Source organism: Nuphar pumila, chromosome 4, assembly GCF_984573655.1.
Source record: "Nuphar pumila chromosome 4, dmNupPumi1.hap1.1, whole genome shotgun sequence".
NCBI lineage: Eukaryota > Viridiplantae > Streptophyta > Magnoliopsida > Nymphaeales > Nymphaeaceae > Nuphar > Nuphar pumila.
The window spans coordinates 113405943-113429504 of NC_143252.1; the positions used below are offsets into that span (position 1 = coordinate 113405943).

The 23562-nt window shown below is 40.1% G+C and overlaps 1 protein-coding gene across 1 annotated transcript; it reads left to right on the top strand.

The window, feature by feature from the left end:
• Positions 1 to 1430: 1430 nt before the first annotated feature.
• On the top strand, positions 1431 to 2825 carry LOC149840646 (UDP-glycosyltransferase 79A6-like). The gene has a single exon (XM_090005107.1). The coding sequence runs from the start codon at positions 1431 to 1433 to the stop codon at positions 2823 to 2825; it is 1395 nt and encodes a 464-aa protein (XP_089861233.1).
• Positions 2826 to 23562: the final 20737 nt, after the last annotated feature.

Below are 23562 nucleotides of genomic sequence, written 5' to 3' on the forward strand. Positions count from 1 at the left end.
ATATGGGTTTGTTTGATTGATTGTTCAAGATTGGACAAAACATGTATTCTATTTGTTTTGTAACAATTATACATTGTCCAACGTTTGTTTCAACTCAAATAGGATATCATATTTTTTTGATATAAAATTCTTAATCTAATCAAACCCTAATTAAAACCTCAATTTGAAGCCCTAAATAAAAAAACCTTAATTCAAAATCCTAAATCAAAAAACCCTAATTCAAAACCTTAAATCGAAAGCCTAATTTAAACCCTAAATCGAAAAGCCCTAATTCAAAACCCTAAATTGAAAAGTCCTAATTTGAAACCCTAAATCGAAAAACCCTAATTCAAAACCTTAAATAGAAAGCCTACTTTAAACCCTAAATCGAAAAGCCCTAATTCAAAATATTTCAAAACCCTAAATTGAAAAGCCTTAATTCAAACCGTAATTGACATATCTCTAGATCAAACCCCAACGAGAGAGAGAGAGAGAGAGAGAGAGAGAGAGAGAGAGAGAGAGAGAGAGTATAACCCCCTTCCACCCGATTTTTTTTTTAAGTGTGTGAACATTGTTCTGTTGCCCTATTTAAGGGGTTTGGGGTGGAACCGTTCTTTCAAACTTGTAAGTAGTATGATTTGAATTCTAAACTTATTAATTGACGAGTCCGAGGACAGAAATGCTATCCATTTAAGGGTCAACTGCCAACGATCTGCGAATTGATCTGATTTCTACCAATTGGAAAGGATAATAAGTCAACGATGAAAGGATAAATCATCAACACGTCAGATTATTCATAACAGGATGACCTCTCCCTCTCAATTTCCATTAAATAAGTGCACCATCCATCGTTGATTAATGACTTGGGCCATTTGGTCGCGTAAAGTCAATAGAGCTATTCAAGGTTCTGCTTATTTGGTAGGAACTGTTAGTGCACGTCACCTTGTATTGGGACGTTGCAAGTTCAAAACCCAATGGTGCAGTTGTATAACTGATGGGGTCTGCCTAACCCAGCTTGCCTATCGAAAAAAGAGCCAGTCAATCAAATGCACTTATGTTCAAATTGTGAGTTCAACTCTTAGCCATGCACCACCGTGCTGCGGTCAGTGAGGTCCCGTGTCAAGCTGAAAGTCCAGGATCGAATCCGGCTGGCTATCATGGGGCTGCTGTTGCTTTATTGAGGTTGGGGCACATAAGGGCGTCCTCAACCCAGAGTTTTACCTTGCAGAGAGGCGGGCCCTCCCAGTTGTCGGTGAGGGTTTTCCTTCATTACGAAATAAAAAAACTCTCGCCGTGCACGTAAATACCTAAACATCACTCCATACATAGCCATAAGAGACGAGAGAGTATTGTATTCATTCAAAGGCTCGGCCTGGCAGGCTCTATAAGTACCACAAGAGAGGACCAGCTCTCTCTCTCTCTCTCCGTTACTAACAAAAGAAGACAGGAAGATGGCGAGAATCACCATGAATGGAGACCATCACCCTCTTCATGTGGTCATGTTCCCATGGCTAGGCTTTGGCCATATCTTCCCCTTCGTCCAACTCTCCAACAGACTCGACGCCAATGGCGTCAAGGTCACCTTCCTCTCTCCCCTCTCCCTCGTCCCCAAGATCTGCAGCGCCCTTGACACTCACATCCCCATCCTCAATTACGATCTCCCGTCCATCGAAGGGCTCCCGGCCGGCATCGAATCGACCAATGCAGACCCATCTGTATTCAATCGTCTCGCGCAAGCCCTCGACACCACCAGGCCGCAGATTGCTAACCTCCTCAGCCAACTCTCGCCGCACGTTGTCATCTTCGACTTCGCCCAGCATTGGATCCCAGCGCTGGCTGATGCCCTCAACATCAAGTCCATCTACTTTTCCGTCTACTCCGCTATGGCAACCGCCTCCTCTGCGAGGCCCATGAAGAAGCGGCCAGGGGGGGACCTCACATTCGCCATCGTCAAAAGGATCCCAGTACGTCTTTTTGCAGTGATCGCCGGCATGAAGGTCTACGAGGCTCGCAATGCTCTTTACTACATGAAGACCCGCCACGGCTCGACCATGTCCATGTACGAGAGGATGGTCGCCACCATGAGGAACTGCCCTATCATCGCCGTGAAGAGCGCCACCGAGATAGAGCGCCCCTACATCGACCCCTTCTTGTCCTTCTGCCCGAAGCCGGTGCTCCTCACAGGCGCGCTTTTGCCAAAGGCGCCGGCCGGCGATCTCGAGGCCCAGTGGGACAACTGGCTTATCAAATTCCCGGCGGGATCAGTCGTCTTATGCGCATTCGGAAGCGAGACGTGCATATCCGTCGAGCAGATCCGCGAGCTCATCGCCGGGTTGGAGATGAGCGGGTCCCCGTTCCTCGCGATCATAAACTTTCTTCCGGAAGCGGAGGAGGACGAGCAATTGAGGAAGGAGATATATGGGGAGAGGGTGGGAGGGAGAGGGGTGGTGCACAGTGGGTGGGTGCAGCAGCAGCAGATCCTGAGGCACCCCTCTGTTGGTGGGTACGTCTGTCATGGCGGACACAGCTCGGTGATGGAGGCGGTGGCGGGCGGCTGCCAACTGGTGCTGGTGCCGCAGAAGGGGGACCAGTTCCTCAACTCTAAGCTGATGGCGGTGGGGCTGAAGGCGGGGGTGATGGTGAAGAGAAGGTCTAGGGATGGGTGGTTCACTAGGAAAGGAGTGTGTGAGGCAGTGAGGATGGTGATGGTGGAGGAGTCGGAGAAGGCCAAGAGGGTGAGGGCCAACAACGCCAAACTGAGGGAGTTCCTGCTCAACGACTCTCTCCAGCAATCTTACATCCAAAATTTCACAACCGAACTGAAGAAGTTGGTGTCATCACCATGAAAATGAAATCCGTCAAGCACCCAAGTCTCGTTATTTCTTTACTCTACGGCAAGATAATACCAGCGCGATCAGGTCTCCGGAGCATCTCGGGTTCAGTTTTTTGGTGTAATAAATGAGAAAAAAAAATAGTCATTAATATGTGACCCTCTTTTTTATCTTTCTATGTCTGTCTGGTCGCCGGAGTGGCAGCAGGCCTGGGGAGAGGAGAAGGTGATGACCCCTTCGTCTCAGGTTCAACTCTCACCGAGTGAGTGGGTGCCATTAACTGGTGGGGTATGTTTCGCCGTGTTGGTGACGCCACTTAGGGTTTATCTTGCAGGGGCAGGCCCTTTAAGTGACCCGGGTCTCACTGAGGGTTCTTGGACGTCAAAAAATTAAAAAAAATCTGTCTGATTGTTCTTTTTTTCCATCACCATGGTTCATGAATGTGTCGTAATGTGAACAATGGTGCTAGGCAATGTATTCTTGGAATTGTAAGTAGATCCTTTTTTTTTCTTTGAGTGAATGAACTGTGTCCATCTTAATTAGTCACAAATCTTATTCTTGGGTTTTTTTAGGCAAATGAAAATCTAGTAATGAAATGATTTTTTTTTTTATTTCTTAAAAAATATGGGAAAATCTCGGCACTTCCACAGTTTAAAAAGTATGAGAAAATAACATTATGGAAACGAGATTCTTCCCTTTTGCCAATCATGGCGAAACCATCCTTTTTAGGGCAATTGGATGGTGACCTTTAAATGGATGAACATCCTGAGAGCAGCTGCTACACTTGAAGTGTTGATGAAGAATCCTTTCTGGCAATTATGATGAAGCATGCGATGCCATTAAAGGCAGTAAAAAGGATAGTCAGATCTAGTGTCCGGGGGCATAATACTTACATAAGAGTTCTGCCCAACTAAGGTGAGTCATGTAGGAGAGCAGATCAGGTCCAAAGGACATTGGACAGCACCTTAGATGTTGTCCATCCTCAAGATGAACAGCACCCAAAAGTTGTAAAAAAGGATAGCCCCCATGTAGATGAGTTCTACAAAAATTTTGGATGCTGTTTACTTTCTAGATGAACGTCAAATGGACGGCTGAGATTTGTCCAAAACAAGAACCTTTTGATGGTTCTTTGGTATTTTATGATGGACGGCATCCAAGGTACCCTGAACAGTTTTCTGTCCAATGTCCCTTGTTCCTGATCTGCTCACTATAAAGTGCAATTCATGATCAAATCTATGATTTTCATACTTTCTAAATTAAAATGTTTCCCTTGTCTTCCGTAATTAGCCTATTAACAGCTAATTAAACAACACAGCTTTTCTTGTAAGATGGATCAGTATTGGCAAAGATTTACTAGTTGAGTTCATGCCTGATTATGGTAAAATATTTAAGCAGAATGACAATATTGTAATTTTTGTGGCTAGGCCAGGGAAAAACCTTCGCTTGAGGTCCCACCCTGTTCATCTAGAGTACACCCAACTCCAACCTTACTGCAAGGGATGCCCTCTTTGGGTTGCAAACTCATGACATGCCGTCAACTTGGTGACCTTTGCAAGTTGTACCTACCATGGACCCCTTACAGCTGGCAGTATATTATTATTATTATTTAATGAATTAATGACATTGACATTTTTTGGACATCAAGGTGCAAGATTTTTTCATCGTGATTTGGACTATTTTCTAATTTTCACACAACTTTTAATGCCCCAATATTAATTATTTGAAATAATATATTTTCAAAGTGCAACCAAATTTTCACTTAAATTCTCAGTTTCTTTTTCAAATTGAATAAGCCTCTGTTAGGGAGCCATGAATTGGAGATGCGTTGCGTTTCCCCCTAATACTTTCATGCTCTCTACTGTTTGGGAGCAAAGGTGTTGCAAAAACACTGCATATGGGAATGGCGGTAGCAGGCCAACACTATTTTTTTTTTAAAGGTGACCCTTTTCAAGGAACCGAGTGATCTTTCCATCACTTTTGAATTCCCCTTTTAGTTAACTTTGGAAGATTCCTAGCTATAAGACATGAATTAAACCTAGATTTTTGTATAACTAGTCTGTAGAATCTGTAAAAAAATCACTCACTTAGAGTTGAATGTTTTGGAGAGGATCCTTCCCTTCCAAAACCTTGAATACTCTAGCCACCCTACCAGATTCCAAAACTAGTTTGGCATTTTTGTCAGCCAAAGTCAGCCAGCCACACCATTCTCTGTCCCCAAGACCCCTCTTTTAGTGAAGCATCCTGCTGCAACGAAATACCTTCTATGATTCCGGATTGTGTAGCCAAAATTTCATGAATTAAAAAAGAAACCACATATGCCGATATGAATCCATTCTGGATGGGGAGGGAACGAACAGGCCAGGCACCTCCATCTCGTCGCCACAGCATCCTCCGAGTTAATAAGTACACACAAAACATGTTCTCTTACTGTGGTAATTCCTTTTTTTGCCATGATAAGATTATGGAAGGCAGTGGACGTACCGGGGAAACGGGGCCTTGCCCCGTTTGAACTGAGGATGGGGGACATGAAACGGGAATGGAGGTTAAAATCAAAACCCGTGCGAGGATGGAAGGTAGGATTTTGATCCATAGATAAGATTACCAGATGGTCTCCATTGAATCCCGTATAGATCGGTTGTCATTCTCCACATGGTTGCGATAACAGGACACATCAAAAACAAATGTGTGACATATTCACGACTCACATAACTCACAATGACTAGGAAATTGATGAGAGGGTGGTGTATGTCCCCCCGATGATTCACTGAATCCCACGTCTGTGTTCGGGGCTTTGAATGAGCACCACGTATACAAGCACATGGAGCTCGTATTCCCGTGTATGTTGACATAACTTTGCATCAGACTCTGGTGTTGTTGCAAAGACTTAAGTACCATTTCCTGTTATTCTTCTCATAAAGTGATGGTTTAAGAAAATGACAAAAATGCCCTTTATTCAAAAAAGAAAAAACAAACAGTTCAAAAAAAGGACAGCGGGCGGGGGTCCAGGGGGGGCCGCCCCTGGCAGGGGGCTCGGGGGGCAGCGCCCTCCGGACCAAATTTTTTTGGGGCCTTCCAACAACGATTTGTAGTGTTATCGGACTTTCATACAACGATTTGTAGTATTTTCGGGTCTCTAACGAGCCCCACAACGATTTATAGTGTTATCCGGCTTTTCAACAACGATTTGTAGTGATTTCCGCAAATCGCTATAGCGATTTATAGTGCTTTTGGATCTCACTATAACGATCTGTAGTGTCTTCCGCAAATCGCTATAGCGATTTATAGTGTTTTTGAATCTCACTACAGCAATTTGTAGTGTCTTCCGTAAATCGCTATAGCGATTTATAGTGTTTTTGAATCTCACTATAGCGATTTGTAGTGTCTTCCGCAAATCACTATAGAGATTTATAGTGTTATTCAGTAAGCAAATCGCTACCCGAATTAGGATCAACTTGTCAGGGTCATATCTCCCTAACCGGAGGTCATATTTCAAATCCGTAAAAAATGGTGTCTTTGTTATTGAGTCTAGTTTATTCCTGTAAATTTTAAGCAATTTATATTGGCATTTTATTCCTCATTTTAACTAAAAACCAGACCCTTATTATTTTGTGTTATTTGAGTTGCACAACACCATTCTCGCTTGACATTCACATCTTGATTCTGGCATGCTCCCTGTTGGATTTTCCATTGATTTCTTCCAACCTTGCTTGAAACAAACATATGTCTTTCTCACCACGACACCCTGTGTATTTTTTGACCATGACACCCGGGACCCGTGCCGGGGGGGAGCCCTTGGACCCCCCTCCTGTAAGGGCAAAAACTATAAATCAGGCTCCACAACGAATCAAGTTGAACGATGCTACCCACGCTGGGAGGAGCCCCCAAACCCTTCTCCTGTAAGAAAAAAAATCTGAATTAGGATCCACAACGAATCAAGTTGAACGATGCTATCCACGTTGGGAGGAGCCCCCAAACCTTCCTCCTATAAGGGTGAAAACTCTGAATCAGACTCCACAACTCATCAAGTTGAATGATGCTACCCACGCTGAGAGGAGCCCTCAGACCCCCCTTCTGTAAGGGTAAAAACTCTGAATCAAACTCCACAACTCTTCAAGTTGAATGATGCTACCGACGCTGGGAGGAGCCCTCAGACCCCCCTTTTCTGTAAGGGTAAAAACTTTGAATCAGACTCCACAACTCTTCAAGTTGAATGATGCTACCCACGTTGGGAGGAGCCCCCAGACCCCTCTCCTATAAGGGTAAAAAATCTGAATCAGGATCTACAACTCATTTAGTTGAATGATGCTACCCACGCTGGGATGAGCCCCCAAACCCTCCTCCTGTAAGGGTAAAAACTCTGAATCAGGCTCCACAACAGTCAATGTGCAGGTCAGCCGGTGCTTGATGGAGCAATGTAAGATCTTCTGTTAGATGTGCATAGAAGCAGAAATAGAAGGGAGAGAGAGAGTGAGAGGGTTGATGTTCATGGCCTCCTCCAGGGGAGATTTCTTTCTCAGATAATCCTGCAGTGCAGAGACTGGGTCTTAAATAATCATCTTCGGAGCACTTAAGTCTTTACAACCACTCCTTTTCAGGAATCATCATTTTTTTTGGCACCAATGGAGGAGAGGGTACTTAAGTCTTTGCAATCGCATCAAACTCCAATGCTAATTAATGCTGACAAACATGGGGATATGAGACGCACATGCTTACATACGTGGTGCTCTTTGAGACCCCCGAACATGAGATGTAGCTAACTGCCCTGTTCGGGGGGGGGGGGGGGGACATGTAACCTGCTTCGGAAATTGATAATCTTGTTAGTGTAGTCAGTCCTCCAAGGCCCATCTAAGGGTCATTGCGGCCCTTGGGAAGGCCTTTTTAACCCGTAGTCGAAAGTGTGATTCTTCTGCTCGTGATCTAGTGACTTTCCATGCAGGTTTAACTGATAATTCGTTATTATCCATCCAAATGAGTCGGTCAGCCACTCAAGTGTACATTTTTATTGTTAATGATTTGATTTATCGAGTTTGGAATCTTGAAGTCTGTCTCAATATAGCAGCAATTAATTCCAGTGTTGTGAGAGGCATACGCCTCAATACCTGAAGCGTACGCCTCAGAGGCGTTGCACACGCTCAAGGTATTGAGGCGTTGCAGTGAAGCGTTTCAGGCTTGAAACACACACTTCACTCATGTGAAGCGCACGCCTCAAGTCGAAACGCGCTTCGCTTCTAAGGCGTGTGCATCATGTTTGGAGTCGCTCAAATCGGAGCTCGACGGGCTGCTCGAACTGAGACAGAGAACGCCGACGGCCCGATCTCTCCCAATTCTTCCTCTTCTCCCTCGCACTGATGATGAGCTTCCAAAGCTCCGCAAGAGATCAGAGAGACAAAGGAGAGTTATTTAGGGCCGGAAACACGGATCACCGGCCGGGATTTAGGTTTTACAGAGGAAGGCATCTAGGGTTTCCGGGAGAACGAAGACGGAGAGAGGAACAAAGGAATGGAGAGATGCCGCCTGCGAAAGGGATCAAAGGCCGTAAACACGGATCGCCCGCCCGGATTCAGGGTTTTCGGCAAAATGCGTCCAGGTTTTTCCGCAAGAGAGGAACCAGATAGATAAATTCTGGTAACCTCTCAAGCGACACACACCCAAGCAAGGTGCTTGATTCCCACGCGCAGCCTAGGGATGGCAGTGGACCGGGGCGGGGGCGCCCCGTCTCAAAATCCAAACCTCCATCCCCGGGGATGGATTTTAACCTCCATCCTCAGTCCAAACCCGGGCAAGGCGGGGCGGAACCCCGTTATCCCACTGTTTATTGTCATCTCTTAGCAGGATTGTGGATGGAATGGAGCGGAACGAGGCAGGGCAAGGTGGGGACGGGGCGAGACAGAAAAAGGGTAAGTCCATTTTCGCGCCTCCATCCCCATCTCATAGGTGAGGCCCCATTTTCTTCTTGTCCATCCCTAATTCAGCCTTTCTCTCTCTTCTGAAGCTGGAGGGAAAGTAAAGGAGTCGTTGGGGTAGGGGCCCTCAGTTTTCAGCGGGAAACAATGAGGCGGTACTTGCTTTACCTTATAACGGGCTGCAATTTTTTGAAAACACAGGAAATTATCCTGATATTTTCAGAAATGATAAAAATAACTTTATAATTTGGAATATCTTTGAATGATATTGCCGTAAGTCCTTGACATTAGAAGCTTTTATTTTTAACATTATTATTTGTTGTACTTTCTTTATTTGAAGTGGATGTGAGGGCATGATACATTTGCAAATTACTACCTCTCCGGTAATTTGATTTACCGTTGGCTTCCAAAGAGAGCTTCGATTGTACCTACAATGTAGTTGGAATCTCATGATGCAAGTTGTTTTGACTCAATTTAAAATTATATATGTGTTTAGCATGGTAGATTTAGTGGAATTTGACCTTTAAATTATGTTTTTCAAAAAGCAAAAGATTTTAATTTAAAATTAGCAGTCCATTTATCCATTGATTTCACAGGTCAGATTCTGGCCATCCAAAAGTTGTCTCTACTAGATCATATTTACAAAGTTAGATATAACAAAAAAGAAAAAATTGTTAGGTCAATCAATTATAACAAACATCAACTGCTCGGACTGAGACAGAGATGCATCCGACGAGGGCTTTGTGGAGGGAGGAATCCCTGAGGTGCTCATAGGTGACGATCCATATGGGGGTGTAGAGGAGGTGGCGAACCACGACGGGGGACCACCCCCGGTAGAGGCTGAGGGGACCCTCCAGCCTCACGATCTCCTACAACACATGGAGCACGCTCGCCCGCCCGAGAGAAGGAGTTGCATCCTTGTCTTGGTGATGTCAATGGGGAAGGTCGCACTCTCCGCCACTGACGTTGATGCTGAAGTCAGGCCCACGCGCACCAGGGCGCGCTGCTCGTAGCCTCCTCCGTTCCCGCGCCCCATTGATGGTCCAACACCCCTGCAACCACACCAACACCAGTCCGTTCACTATGAGGATTTGGAACTTAATTGATCTTGTGAAAACACAATTTATTTTATGCTGTCATTTATTATTTATTATTATTTTTATTTAAAAATTTCATTATTTTATTAATATTATATATTTTATTATTTTGATCATGAAGATTACGCTTCAACGCCTTGAGGCTTGTGCCTCGCTTCATAACAGGCTCAACGCCTCGCTTAGCCTCATCGCATTTAACAACCTTGGTTAATCCTTAACCTTGATGTATCTTATTGACGAGAGGGCTTGCAGGTACCAGGGGTCAAACCAAAATTCAACTTGAGATCCCCATAAATCTTCCATCTGACTGTCTCTACAATAGAGACAACTCTCATCTTCACTCCCTTTTACTCATACGAGCCCTAAAAAAAACCCCAAGGGGGTAATGGGTCGGGTGAGCAATGCCCACCCTAACCCGAGGATTATGTGGGCAGTGCTCACTTTGACCTGGGGCACTGTAGGGTGGGCACCAGTGTCGTGCCCCCACCCCGAAAAGCGATGACCCAATCTTGGAGGCTCGAGCTCCTCTCTCTCTATATATCTATCTCACTACAAGAAAAACGTTAATTAGCGACAAAAATTTATGACAGAAATAATCCGTCATAAATTTACGACGGATTGGCTAGAGAAAACTAGCCATCCTTAAAAATAGAATTAGTTGCAGAATTAGCGACGAAATTTTTTTGTCACAAAATCTGTCACTAATTAGCGACGAAAAAATTCCGTCTCAAACTCCGTCGTAACTTTGCGACGGATGAACAACAGAATTTTTCTGTCGCTACTCCGTCGCTAATTGGCGACGAATTTTGAGACAGAATTTTTCTGTCGCTAATCCATTGTTAATTTCCCCCATAAAACCCTAATGCGAGCCCCTTTTTTCCCTTTCTTTTTCGTTCCCCGCATGCAGTCTCCTTCCGTCACCCGAGTTCTCTCCTTTCGTCGCCCGTTCCTCACTCCATCTCTATCGCCGCCATATGCCGTAGCCGACCACTAAACCCAAACCCTCACTCACCTTTTGACATTGTCGAACCATCTCCCTCGATCGATCGCCGACCGCCGACCGCCGACCGCCGACCGCCGACCGCCGACCGCCGACCACCGACCACCGACCACCGAGTTCTCTCTTTCGATCGGACCTCGAACCCTCTCCCTCGCTCGACTCTTATAGTTGAACCCTCATTCACCTCTCTAGGTAACCTCTCACCCCCTCTCTCTTTCTCTAGTGTCTTCTTCTTCTTCTTCTTTTCTTTCTTTTCTGTCGACCGGTAGGGGTCTGTCGTTCTTCCCTGTCGACAAACCATGGCCGATTGGCAGGGGCTAAAGCTCCTGCCATTTTTTTCGACAAATCAGCAAGGGAGACACCTCCTGCCATCTGTGACAAATTTTTCAACAGGGGCTTTGAGCCCCTGCCTCGTTCCTTCTGGCCGACAGGGGCTTTGCCCCTACTACCTGGGTATTTTTGGCAAGCGGGGGCAAGGTCATTGCCCCACCCGTTCCTTATTTTTCACCAGGGAGGGGTTAAGTTCCCTCCCTGTCTTCTTTTTCTTGGTTTTGAGGGAGGAGCTCAACCCCTTTCTGTTTCTCCTTCTTCATAAGGGAGGGGCCAAGACCCCCTCCATCTTCTCCATGTCTGCATTTTCTTCGGTTTTGAGGGAGGGGCTTAGCCCTCTTTCGTTTCTCCTTCTTCGTAAGGGAGGGGCCGAGACCCCCTCCCTGTTGCTTGAGTAATGAGAGAGGGGTTTGGCCCCTCTCCCGTTCCTTCTTTGTTTTCATTCGGTCGGCAAGGAGAGGAGCCCCCTGTCCTTGGTTCTTTCAGTCGGCAGGGTGCAGAGCCCCTCCACCCCCTGTTCACTTTGTTTCTCTGACCGACAGGGGCTCTACCTTCCTGTTGTTGTCTTTTCTTATCAGGCAGGGATGGCGAAGCCCTTACCTGAGTGGTTCTTTTGCCGACAAGGGGAGGGGGCTCTACCCCCTGTTGTGTTTCCCTTTAGTCAGGAAGGGCATGGTGAAGCCCACTGCCTGTGTCTTTGTCAGCTAGTCTTTGTCATTGCAGATGCGTAACAGAGCAAAATGCACGATGCTCAATGCTAAGTATCGCATACGACTTAAAATGCCATGCGAAAAGAAAGAAGAAAAATACAAATATGAAAGCATGCAAATCGGGTAAATACCCGTGGTGAGTAAGTGATGCAAGCACATCACATGTTATTTACTTTCTTGAATGCAACATTTTCCTGCCTACACACTCACTCAGTTGTGGATATTTAGGACTGTTTTACTGGAGTTTAGAGATCATGCTGAGTATGATTTGAATGTATGGGAATAAAAGTGCTATTATTTGTATAGTTCGGATTCCATGCTAAGCATGGTAGTAGTTAATAGGATATTGGAGTGTATTTGCTGCAGGTACATGTTTGACATTATTATGATATGAATGATTGAATGTATTGCAATGTTTGACATGACTATCCATACTTGCATTAAGTTATTTTGGATTTGATTATGCATTCCATGTGAATTATATCATGAAAACATGCTTAAATTGAATGTATCGTGTTTGTGAATGTAATTTCATCTTTCTAAATATCCTTGTGATGTGTGTAAATATGATGTGATGGTGTTACACACAAAAAATATTAAATTATTAATGCATGCATAATAGTTCATGAAATTGCATTTTATGTTAAACATGTTTGTGGTAGAGAGGGAAAAAAAATTTATGCATTAATTGAAACAAAAAAATTGCTCACCAATAATCACCAAACAAGAATTTCTAACAGATTTGTAAATCATATAGCATTCTTATGATTCTCTTTTAACTGGTTAGGATAATATTCGTAACATCATAGGACAAAATGACTGCAAACTATAAATGGATGTACCGTAGGATAGTTGACAATAAGGTATCGCTTGAATATATGGATGGTGTTGACAGTTTTATTGAATTTGCAATGATAAGTGACAGTACAATGGATCTCACCGGTCGGATCAGGTGCCCCTGCACGATATGTAAGAATAATAAATTTGCAGAACCTCATGGCGTTAGACATCACCTATACAATAAGGGTTTTGTGAGTGATTATCAGAATTCGATGCTTCATGGTAAAGAATTTTGGAATAATTTTGATGCACGGGTGGATGTGGTGCACAATAATCTATATATAGATTTGATATTTGATGTCGTAGGACCAAAACTGGGTTCTGCTATGGGTCATACTGATGTACCAATTGGGGTAGAAGAAGAAACAACCGATGCAGCTAGTAGATTTTATGACTTACTTAGAGATGCTGATGAGCCACTGTAGAATGGTTGCGAGAGTCACACTATTTTGTCTGTAGTTCTTCAACTACTGAATTTGAAGTTAGAGTATAATTTGAGTCAATCATATTTTGATTGTTTGTACTCTATTGTGAAGAGTATGTTGCCCAAAGATGATAAATTGTCACAAAATTTCTATCGTGCAAAGGTTATGGTCAACGCTCTAGGTATGGGGTATCAAAAGATAGATGCTTATCCAAATCACTGCATGTTATATTTCAAAGATCAAGAAAATAGCAGATCATGTCCGTCATGTGAGCATCCTCGGTTCAAGCCAAAGACAAGAGGCAATGCTAGCACGAAGTCAAAAGAAGTGCCATACAAGTCACTCTGCTACTTTCCTCTCACCGCTAGATTACAACGATTGTATATGTCTTCGAGGATAGCTAAACGCATGAGATGACATGCAAATAAAGTTTGACATGATGAAGACAAGATCACACATCCTGTTGACACGAAAACTGGGAAGCACTTTGATCATACTCATCAGACCTTCGAAATGGAAGCGAGAAATGTTAGACTCAGTATATGTATAAATGAATTAAATCCATTTTGGGGTAGATCAACCCCATACTCGTGTTGGCCGGTATTTGTCACCTCATACAACCTTTCTCAAAGCTTGTGTATGAAGCGTCAAAATCTTTTCTTGTCTCTATTGATCCCGGGTTCGACGTCTCCTGGCCAATATCTTGATGTATATTTAAGGCCATTGATTGATGAACTGAAAATATTGTGGGATGACAGTGTTCTCACAGACGATGCCCACAAAAAATAAAACTTCATTATGAAGGTTGTTGTTCTAATGACTTTCTTGCATATGGTATGCTATTTGGTTGGAGCACATATGGGAGGTTGGCATGTCTGTACTAGATGGAGGACACAAAATCTTTTAGATTGATGCATGGAAGGAAGCCGTGTTGGTTTGATTGTCACCATCGATTTCTACCCATCAACCATCAATTCTAACGACAAAGGAACACATTTCGAGCAGGCATAACTGAAATAAACGGTCTACTTACACGGTTGTGATGACACAGAGATCTTAAGACGATTACGATTCATTCCATATGGACTGATAGACGCCCGTAGTGCGACACCCTTCCTTGGATTTGGGGATGATCACAATTGGACAAAGAAATCTATATTTTGGGAACTACCATATTGGCTGACCTTATTGATACGACATAATTTGGATGTGATGTATGTGAAGAAAAATATTTTTGATAATGTGTTCAATACGGTAATGAATGTCAAAGGAAAAATAAAGGATAATTCGAAGGCCCATATGAATTTAAAAGTAATATGTAAAAGACCAGAAGTAGAACTCAAAGAGTACAATGATAAAGTACTGAAACCAAAGGCAAGGTACGTACTTGGACCAGATCAAATAAAGCAGGTATGTCAATGGTTGAGACAGTTGAGATTTCCAGATTGATACATCTCTAACATTGCTCGGGTTGTGAAGATAGACGAGGGACAATTATATGGGTTGAAAAGTCATAATTTTTATGTCATCATACAATGGTTGATTACCCTAGCATTCCATGATATGTTAGATAAACCTATATGGGTGGTAATATCCGAGTTGAGTCAATTTTTTAGAACATTGTGTGCATCAGAAGTTGTAGTAACTAAGACAAATAATTTTGAGGATTTTGTCATCACTATTATTTGTTAGCTAGAGAAGATATTTTTGCCAGTATTTTTCGATGTTATGAAACATGTGATGATACATTTGCCATACGAACTTAGGGTTGGTGGTCCTGTGCAATATCGGTGGATGTACTCGTTTGAAAGTATATTTTTATTTTTATTTTTTTCTCTAATGCTATTGAGAATTTATTATATTATGAGATGTATATTGTCGACAAATGCATGTTTGACCTAAAAAAAATATCCAAAATAAAGCAAGAGTGGAGGGTTTAATTTATGAGGCGTATACTTTAGAAGAGATTTCAAATTTCTTATCTATATACTTTGATTCTCACATTCCAACACGTTACACTTGCCCTCCTCATAATGATGATGGAGAACAAGTTATTGTGCCTCACAAACTATCAATATTTAAACCACTTGGGAACGCCTTTGGCAGTTGCTGGTTAAGACTCTTGGAAGATCGAGAGCAAGATGCATCACGAATCTATATCTTTTTTAATTGCTCAAAGATCGACCCCTACATCGAGTAAGTATACATAATATATTACACTAAGTTCTCTATATACATGGTTTGGTAATATAATTACTTGTTAAGTGCAGACAATTTGATCTGAAGTTGCGAAGAGAACTTTCACATCTCACTAATTTAAAAGTACAGAAAGAACGTGAAAATAAGTTTGGGGCATGGTTGAAAGAGTTGGTAAGGACGATGACATGCATTCTTTCAGTATAAACAACAATATGTTACTTAATTGGTCGTGTTTACAGTCATTATTTATGCTTGTAGGTCCACCATGGTGATGTTAATGACCAAAGAATATGTGATTTACAAAATGGTCTGACCAAAGTTGTGCAATGTTACAATGGGTACATCGTAAATGGTTATCGATTCCATACAAAAGACTATGGTGTAAACAAGTCAACGATGAATAGTAGCATGTGTGTCAAGGGTAGCAGTTACAATGAAAATGAACTTGACTACTACGGTATTATAGAAGAAATAATGCAGTTGGCTTACTTAGGCATAAATAATAGGGTAACTTTATTCAAGTGTCATTGGTTTGATCTCACAGCAACAAGAGTCAACAAAAACTCAGACATTATGGAGGTGAATCATAAATTATGGTTTGGAACATATAAACCATTAATATTAGCAGCGCAAGCTTAATAAGTTTACTATACTTCATATTCGAATACAAGGAAGTCGGATAGAAATGAATGGTGGGCGGTTTGTAAGGTGAAGTCTAAACTATACCCCGAGTATGATCAGTTACAGGAAGACAAGATTGTTAAAGAGGGTGGTTACTATCAATCAGATGATATGTATGACTTCTCTTATGGTCACGATGTCACACATGGTCTGCATGTCACATCTCCATTGTTCAATGGCACACGTATGGAAAAATGTGATCCAAATGATATACCAAGTGGACGGACGCTCAATAAAGAAAAAGACGAAGAGGAGGAGGAAAAAGGAGAATATAAAAGTCAAACAAGTGATGATGAAGCATACTCGAGCTAGTGAAATACATCTTGTAATACATACCACATCACTTTCTCATATGCTCTTATTTTTATAGTTTGAAGACCATGCTAGTCATGGTTGTAGTTAACGAGATATTTGAGTGTGTTTGCTGCAGGTATATGTTTGACATTTTTGTGATATAAATGATTTGAATGTATTATCATATTTGGTGTGATTGTATCCATGCTTGCATGAAGTTATTTTTTATTTGTTTATGTATCCATGTTCATGAAATTGCATATCATGTTACATTCCATGCATACTTAGCATGTACATACATAGTTATAAAATTGATTCATGTAGGACCTTTTAATCTTTATATTTTATGCATATATTATGTTCATGCTAAAATCAAGTGTTATGTAACTGATCCAAATAATATTTTTATTTATTAGAATATGGTTCGTGGAGGTCACAGTGGTCGAGGACCAAGTGGAGGCCGTGGGACATCATTAGGTAGATGTCTTTGTGTTATATTTAAATATAGACATTCATTATATTTTTTTTATATATTGATATAAAAATTGTTACTTGTTGATCGTTTTTATAGGATCCCACCTCAATGATAGCCAGTCTCAACCTTCATCTTCACATAATGCTTCGATAGGTATATCATTTAAATAATTATACACTTGATTAGTTTAAATGTGCATTGTGTGAATTTCTAACTCATTATTCTGTAGATGATGTTTTGTATGCACATGACCCACCAACACCAACTACTCATATACATCATGAGACAACGCCAGATACAGGATCTTCTCAGTCTGACACACGATGACTCATTCAAATAGTGTATATCGATAGTCGACAGTAAGTATTTTATTGTCACTTGTCCAATACTTATCTTATAAACATTATATATCGATAGTCGATTGTTAATGTGTACCAATTCATGTACAACGCAAGGTTCGAGCCACAAAAAGTAATACGAGAAATTTAGAAGTCACTAGTTCAACATCTTCCAGGACCGATCGCTCAATAGAAAGAGTACCTAAAGGAGGTGTTGGACAAATTATGGTCCTCATTCATGGTATACAATCGTTTATTATAGCTAATGTGTTTCATATTTAAATTTTTTTTATAGTCTTATGTACTAACTTTCTGAAATTATTTGTAGGTTTTGAATCACTTCGCGACTGCAAAGGAGGAGTAGAACACGAGGCTAGTATGGCAGAAGGTGGCTGTCAGTCGATTTGCCGACATGCTGCACAATATGAAGACTGCAACAATAAAAACAGCTGGTGGGATAGATGATCCACTGCGGTGGAAGGGCCATGACCCTTCTACTATCATGACAGATTATTGAAGTGTAATGTGCGACAAGTGAGAGAGCCATGAATTTCTAAATCACTCAACAAATACTGTACAAAATCGAGCGAAGATGCCCGTCTACACACAGGTGGATCTAAGACTTTTGAGAGCCATCAGAAGAAAATGGTAACTCATCAATATATATTGTCAAATTTATAAGTATTTATGCATACTTGTTAAATGATTTTTTTATCATTTAACCTTATAAGAAGCAGAAAAAGGAGGCATTATGCCTTAAAAGGATATGTTTGTTGAAACACATAAATGTAAGAGCATGAGAGAGTTTGTATCAGAGAATGCGAGAGCAACAATGATATATATTTATTGTATTAATAAATATTGTAATATGCAAGTTACCATGAATTATATTATCATAAACATTGTAATTCTTAATTATTAATTCATACTGTAATCATTACTTTATAGGAGTCATACGAGCAACAGATGGTAGAGCGATATAGTGATGACTCCACTCACCATCCGCCTTTTGATTCTATAGCATGGGTGACTGTAACCGGTGAACCCAAAAAGGGTCTTGTGTTCGGGTTTGAGAGTAACATGAACACCACACCAGTCGTTGGCTCTTGTAGCCAGGGCTCTCAGAGTTCTCCCACCAGCATCAACTCCCACCGCCTGATTGACCCTGCTATTTCTTGGGATGGTGTCCACCAGCTTCTTCAGGACATAATGCGTGACTTTTTACATGAAGTCATTCCCAACCTTGTCCATAATGAGTTGTGAACTTTTTTCGAAACAGTGAAACTTTGTTTACATTCAGCATAAGCTCTGATGCCTGTCAGGTGTAAAGTTTCATATTATTTGTTTCATGTTGTTATATTTCAAGCTAGTATATGCATGATTGAATACATATATGCATGATTAAATCACTATGAATTTTTTGACACCTTTAGAACACATATATGCATGATTGAATCACTATACAATTTTTATGACACCCTTAAAACACATATAGGCATGATTTCATCACTATGAAATTTTTTTGACAACCTTAGAACACATATAAGCATGATTTCATCACTATGAATTTTTTTTGACAACCTTAGAACACATATAAGCATGATTTCATCACTATGAATTTTTTGACTGCCTTATAACACATATATGCATGATTGAATCACTATGAAAGTTTTTTGACAACTTCATAACACATATGAGCATAATTTTATCACTATGAAAGTTTTTCGATTGCCTTATAACACATATATGCATGATTGAATCACTATGAAAGTTTTTTGACAACCTTAGAACACATATATGCATGATTGAATCACTATAAAAGTTTTTTGACAACCTTATAACATACATATGCATGATTGAATCACTATGAAAGTTTTTTGACAACTTTATAACACATATAAGCATGATTTTATCACTATGAAAGTTTTTTGACTGCCTTATAACACATATATGCATGATTGAATCACTATGAAAGTTTTTTGACAACCTTAGAACACATAACCTAAGAACACATATAAGCATGATTTCATCACTATAAAGTTTTTTGACTGCCTTATAATATATATATGCATGATTGAATCACTATGAAGTTTTTTGACTGCCTTAAAACACATATATGCGTGATTGCATCACTATGAAAGTTTTTTGACAACCTTAGAACACATATATGCATGATTGAATCACTATGAAAGTGTTTTGACAACCTTAGAACACATATAAGCATGATTTCATTACTATGAAATTTTTTGACTGCCTTATAACACAAATATGCATGATTGAATCACTATGAAAGTTTTTTGACAACCTTAGAACACATATATGCATGATTGAATCACTATGAAAGTTTTTTGACATCCTAAAAACACATATAAGCATGATTTCATCACTATGATTTTTTTGACTGCCTTATAACACATATATGCATGATTGAATCACTATGAAGTTTTTTCACTGCCTTAGAACACATATGAGCATGATTTCATTACTATAAATTTTTTGACTGCCTTATAACATATATATGCATGATTGAATCACTATGAAAGTTTTTTGACAACCTTAAAACACATATATGTATAATTGAATCACTATGAAAGTTTTTTGACAACCTTAGAACACATATAAGCATGATTTCATTACTATAAATTTTTTTGACTGCCTTATAATACATATATGCATGATTGATTCACTATGAATGTTTTTTGACAACCTTAGAACACATATATGCATGATTGAATCACTATGAATTTTTTTACTGCTTTATAACATATATATGCATGATTGAATCACTATAAAATTTTTTTACTGCCTTATAACACATATATGCATTATTGAATCACTATGAAAGTTTTTTGACAACCTTAGAACACATATGAGCATGATTTCATCACTATGAACATTTTTTTGCTGCCTTATAACACATATACGCATGATTGAATCACTATAAAAGTTTTTTGACAACTTTAGAACAATATAAACATGATTTCATCACTATGAAAGTTTTTTGACTGCCTTATAACACATATATGCATGATTGTGATACATAACACATTTATTTGACAGCCTTATAACATATATATGCATGCTTGAATCACTATGACATTTTTTTGACAACCTTAAAACACATATCTACATGATTGAATCACTATGATTTTTTTTTCAGCCTTGAAACACATATCTGAATTTTATTAATGTCCTTCACTTTATTGCTAGTCTATGTGTTATTCAGCCATGTTACTTTGATTGCCTTAGATTAGGTGCGTTGCATATAATTTATTTTATTATATTTTGTTTATCAATACTCACATTTTCATTCTCTTGTAGGATGCTGGAGATGATCATCATAGAGGAGGTGATGGAAGCATAGATGAAGGGGCAGATTGAGACAATGAAGAGGATGATGCTCTGAATCTTGGCAATGATTAGATTCATGTGTTGAATTTGTTGCACATACTTGTTGTTTCAAACGAAACTCTTTGTATATGTTCACTTATAACTAATTAGAACTTGGAGAGGATTATAGTGGGTTGTTAAATTTGTTTCACTTATAACTTATGTTAAATTTGTTTCACCTGCTTTGTATATGTATTTTTTATGTGTACCTTGTTTTTTATACACTAGTTATATAAATTGTATAACGAGAATTTTTTTCTCGATATTGATATTTCAAACAATTTTTTTTTTTGTTAAAAATTACAACGGATTAGCGACGGATAATATCTGTCGCTTATATCCATCACGAATTTAGTGATGGATTAGGGACAAATATTTATGTCTCAAAAAGTGAATCAGTCGATGTTTTGCGATGGAATGTAATCCATCATGAATCCATCAATAAATTGGTGACAGAATTTAACGATGAATACGTATCTATCGTTAACTTTTAGTGATAGATTATCGACGAATATGTATCTATCGCAAAACCAAGTAAGTTCGTATTTAGCAGTGGATTAGCGACGAATCTTGACATTCGCTAATCTGTCATGAATTAGCAAAGAAATTAGCGACAGATCAACTATGTTGCTAATTAGCGACCAGGAAATTATGACAGACGCTATTCATCGCTAATCTGTTGTCAATCCTTCGCTAAATGGATTAGCGACAGATTTGCGATAGCTTAGTGATGGATAGAGTCCATCGTTAATCCACAAAATTCTTGTAATGTCTATCTATCTCTATGCCTCCTCAATCAGCCAAACAAGCATGGCATACTTCTCGAAGTTGGGCAAATTCTCATTGATTTAAATTTGATTATAACAAACTTGTATTTCTTCAGATGGAGGGTGGTTCATGGATGGTAAGGCTTTTTTCATTTTTTTTGTTTATTTTCTAATATAATTTGAGATACCCATATTGAAAAAGTTAATTATTTTCTCTTTGATAGTTGTTTAAAATGAGGTAAAATTTCAATTGTTTAAGTATTTTGACATACCATCTCTAAATATCATTTCTGGCTTTATTTTTACCTGAGACACTTTTGTTGGGATATTGTGTTTTTTTAATATTTGGGATGTGCCCGGATTTATGTGTTTCCTAGTTCTGATAGTTTCTTTGTTTACTTTTGTTGAAGTTTTTAATGTGACTGATCAAGAGGAAAAAGAATCAAAGTTGAGAAGATTTTGGATTGCATTTGCAAGGTACATCCTATGTGACCAAGGGGCTCCGTTTGTCTGGCAAAAGTAGTTAATGCACGTCACCTTGTGTTGGGATGTTTTTTAAGTTTGAATCTCGTGGTTGTATAACTGGTAGGGCTGTGCCTAATCGGAAGGTGTGGGTTTCAATTTATTTTTTGTCCATGTTATTTTTTCACACCTCTATGCCTATTCCTTATAAAGTTTCTTTCTTAATTTTTGAACACTTATTTTTTTGCACTTGTTAGTATATTTTAAATTGTATTTTTTTTTACAGTGCATTTGTGCCTGAAAGGGATACATAAAATTGAAAAGCTCGAATTTCTCTCACAGCTTTTGAGAGACCGAGCAATGGTATTCATAGATTAATGTAACGGTACATAAAAAACTGACACTGCTAACAGTTACACAATACATGGGTTACCGTTTATGATAATGATTAACATAAATTGGTAATACAAAAAGAATTCTAGAGGTGAGAGTTCTAGAGGGGTCTGTCCAGATTATCTTTTTTGATAATCACAAAGTTCTTTTGATAACCACAAAATTCTTTATCACGTCTGCAACCTTTGAGTCTACCATGTTTTTGTCATACTCTCTGAGTGTAGACTCTTCCAAAATATTACACCTGTACTCCTTGTTTACATGATCTTTATCATGCCCTTGCAAGTTCAACGTGGGGTCCACAACGTTAAACTTGTGTCTAAGAAAGGTGAACCGTGAAGATTTAGTCAGGCCATTCACAAGTTGAACAAAGGAGTGTATGAACTGAACTTGAAGATATCCTTTTTGTACATGATCTCGGACAAAGTGAAAATCAATTTCAACATGCTTTGTGCGAGAATAAAAAACTGGATTTGCAGCGAGAAGGCACCAAGGTTGTCACACCAAAGAATAAGAGGAGAAGTGGGCCCACAACCTAGCTCGTGGAGGAGAGATTTGAGCCGCAGAAGATTAGATGCAACACAAGCAAGAGACTTATACTCAATTTCAGTGTTGGAGCGAGCAATCGTCCATTGTTTGCGGGAAGACCATGAGATTAAGTTAGACCCTAAGAACATGACAAAATCGCTCATGGACTTGTGATCATCAAGACTACCAGCCCACTCAGCGTCTGAAAAGGCACTAAGATGACGTGAGGAGGACCATGAGAGGTGCAGACCATGATAAATAGTCGCTTTGATATAGCGCAGAATATGCTTGACGGAGTGAGCAACTGTAGGTTGGTGCATGAATTGACAAACTTTATTGACCGCAAAGGCAATATCAAGTTGAGTGATGGTGAGGTACTGAAGCCCACCCACAACGCTATGATATAAGGTGAAGTCGTGAAAGATGGGTGCATCATCTTTAGATAGCAGAGCAGTGGCACTCAAAGGAGTGGAGATGGGTTTGCATCAACCATAGCAGCGCGATGAAGTAAATTGAGTACATAGGCACGTTAAGAGAGAAGAAGCCCTGAGGAACCATAAAGGACTTCAATACCAAGAAAGTAACTGAGACGGCCCAGATCTTTAATGGAAAAGGCTAGACTGAGTTGTCGAATGAGTTTTTAGATAGTGACAGTGGAGCTACTAGTGATGATAATATCATCAACATAGACCAATATATACAGAACCAATCCACGATCTTGTAGGGTAAACAACAAGGCATCAGAGAGAGAGAGATATGAAATCCACGGGATTGAAGATAAGAGCTGAGTCGTTGGTGCCTGACACGAGGAGCTTGCTTGAGGCCATACAGGGCTTGGTCCAGCTTGCATATATATCATGAAAAAGTAAGGTCTTCAAAAGTAGGAGGTTGTGTCATATAGACTTCTTCAGAAAGAATAC

Coding starts and splice junctions, on each gene's coding strand:
- LOC149840646 (XM_090005107.1), top strand. CDS start 1,431: ATGGCGAGAATCACCATGAATGGAGACCATCACCCTCTTCATGTGGTC.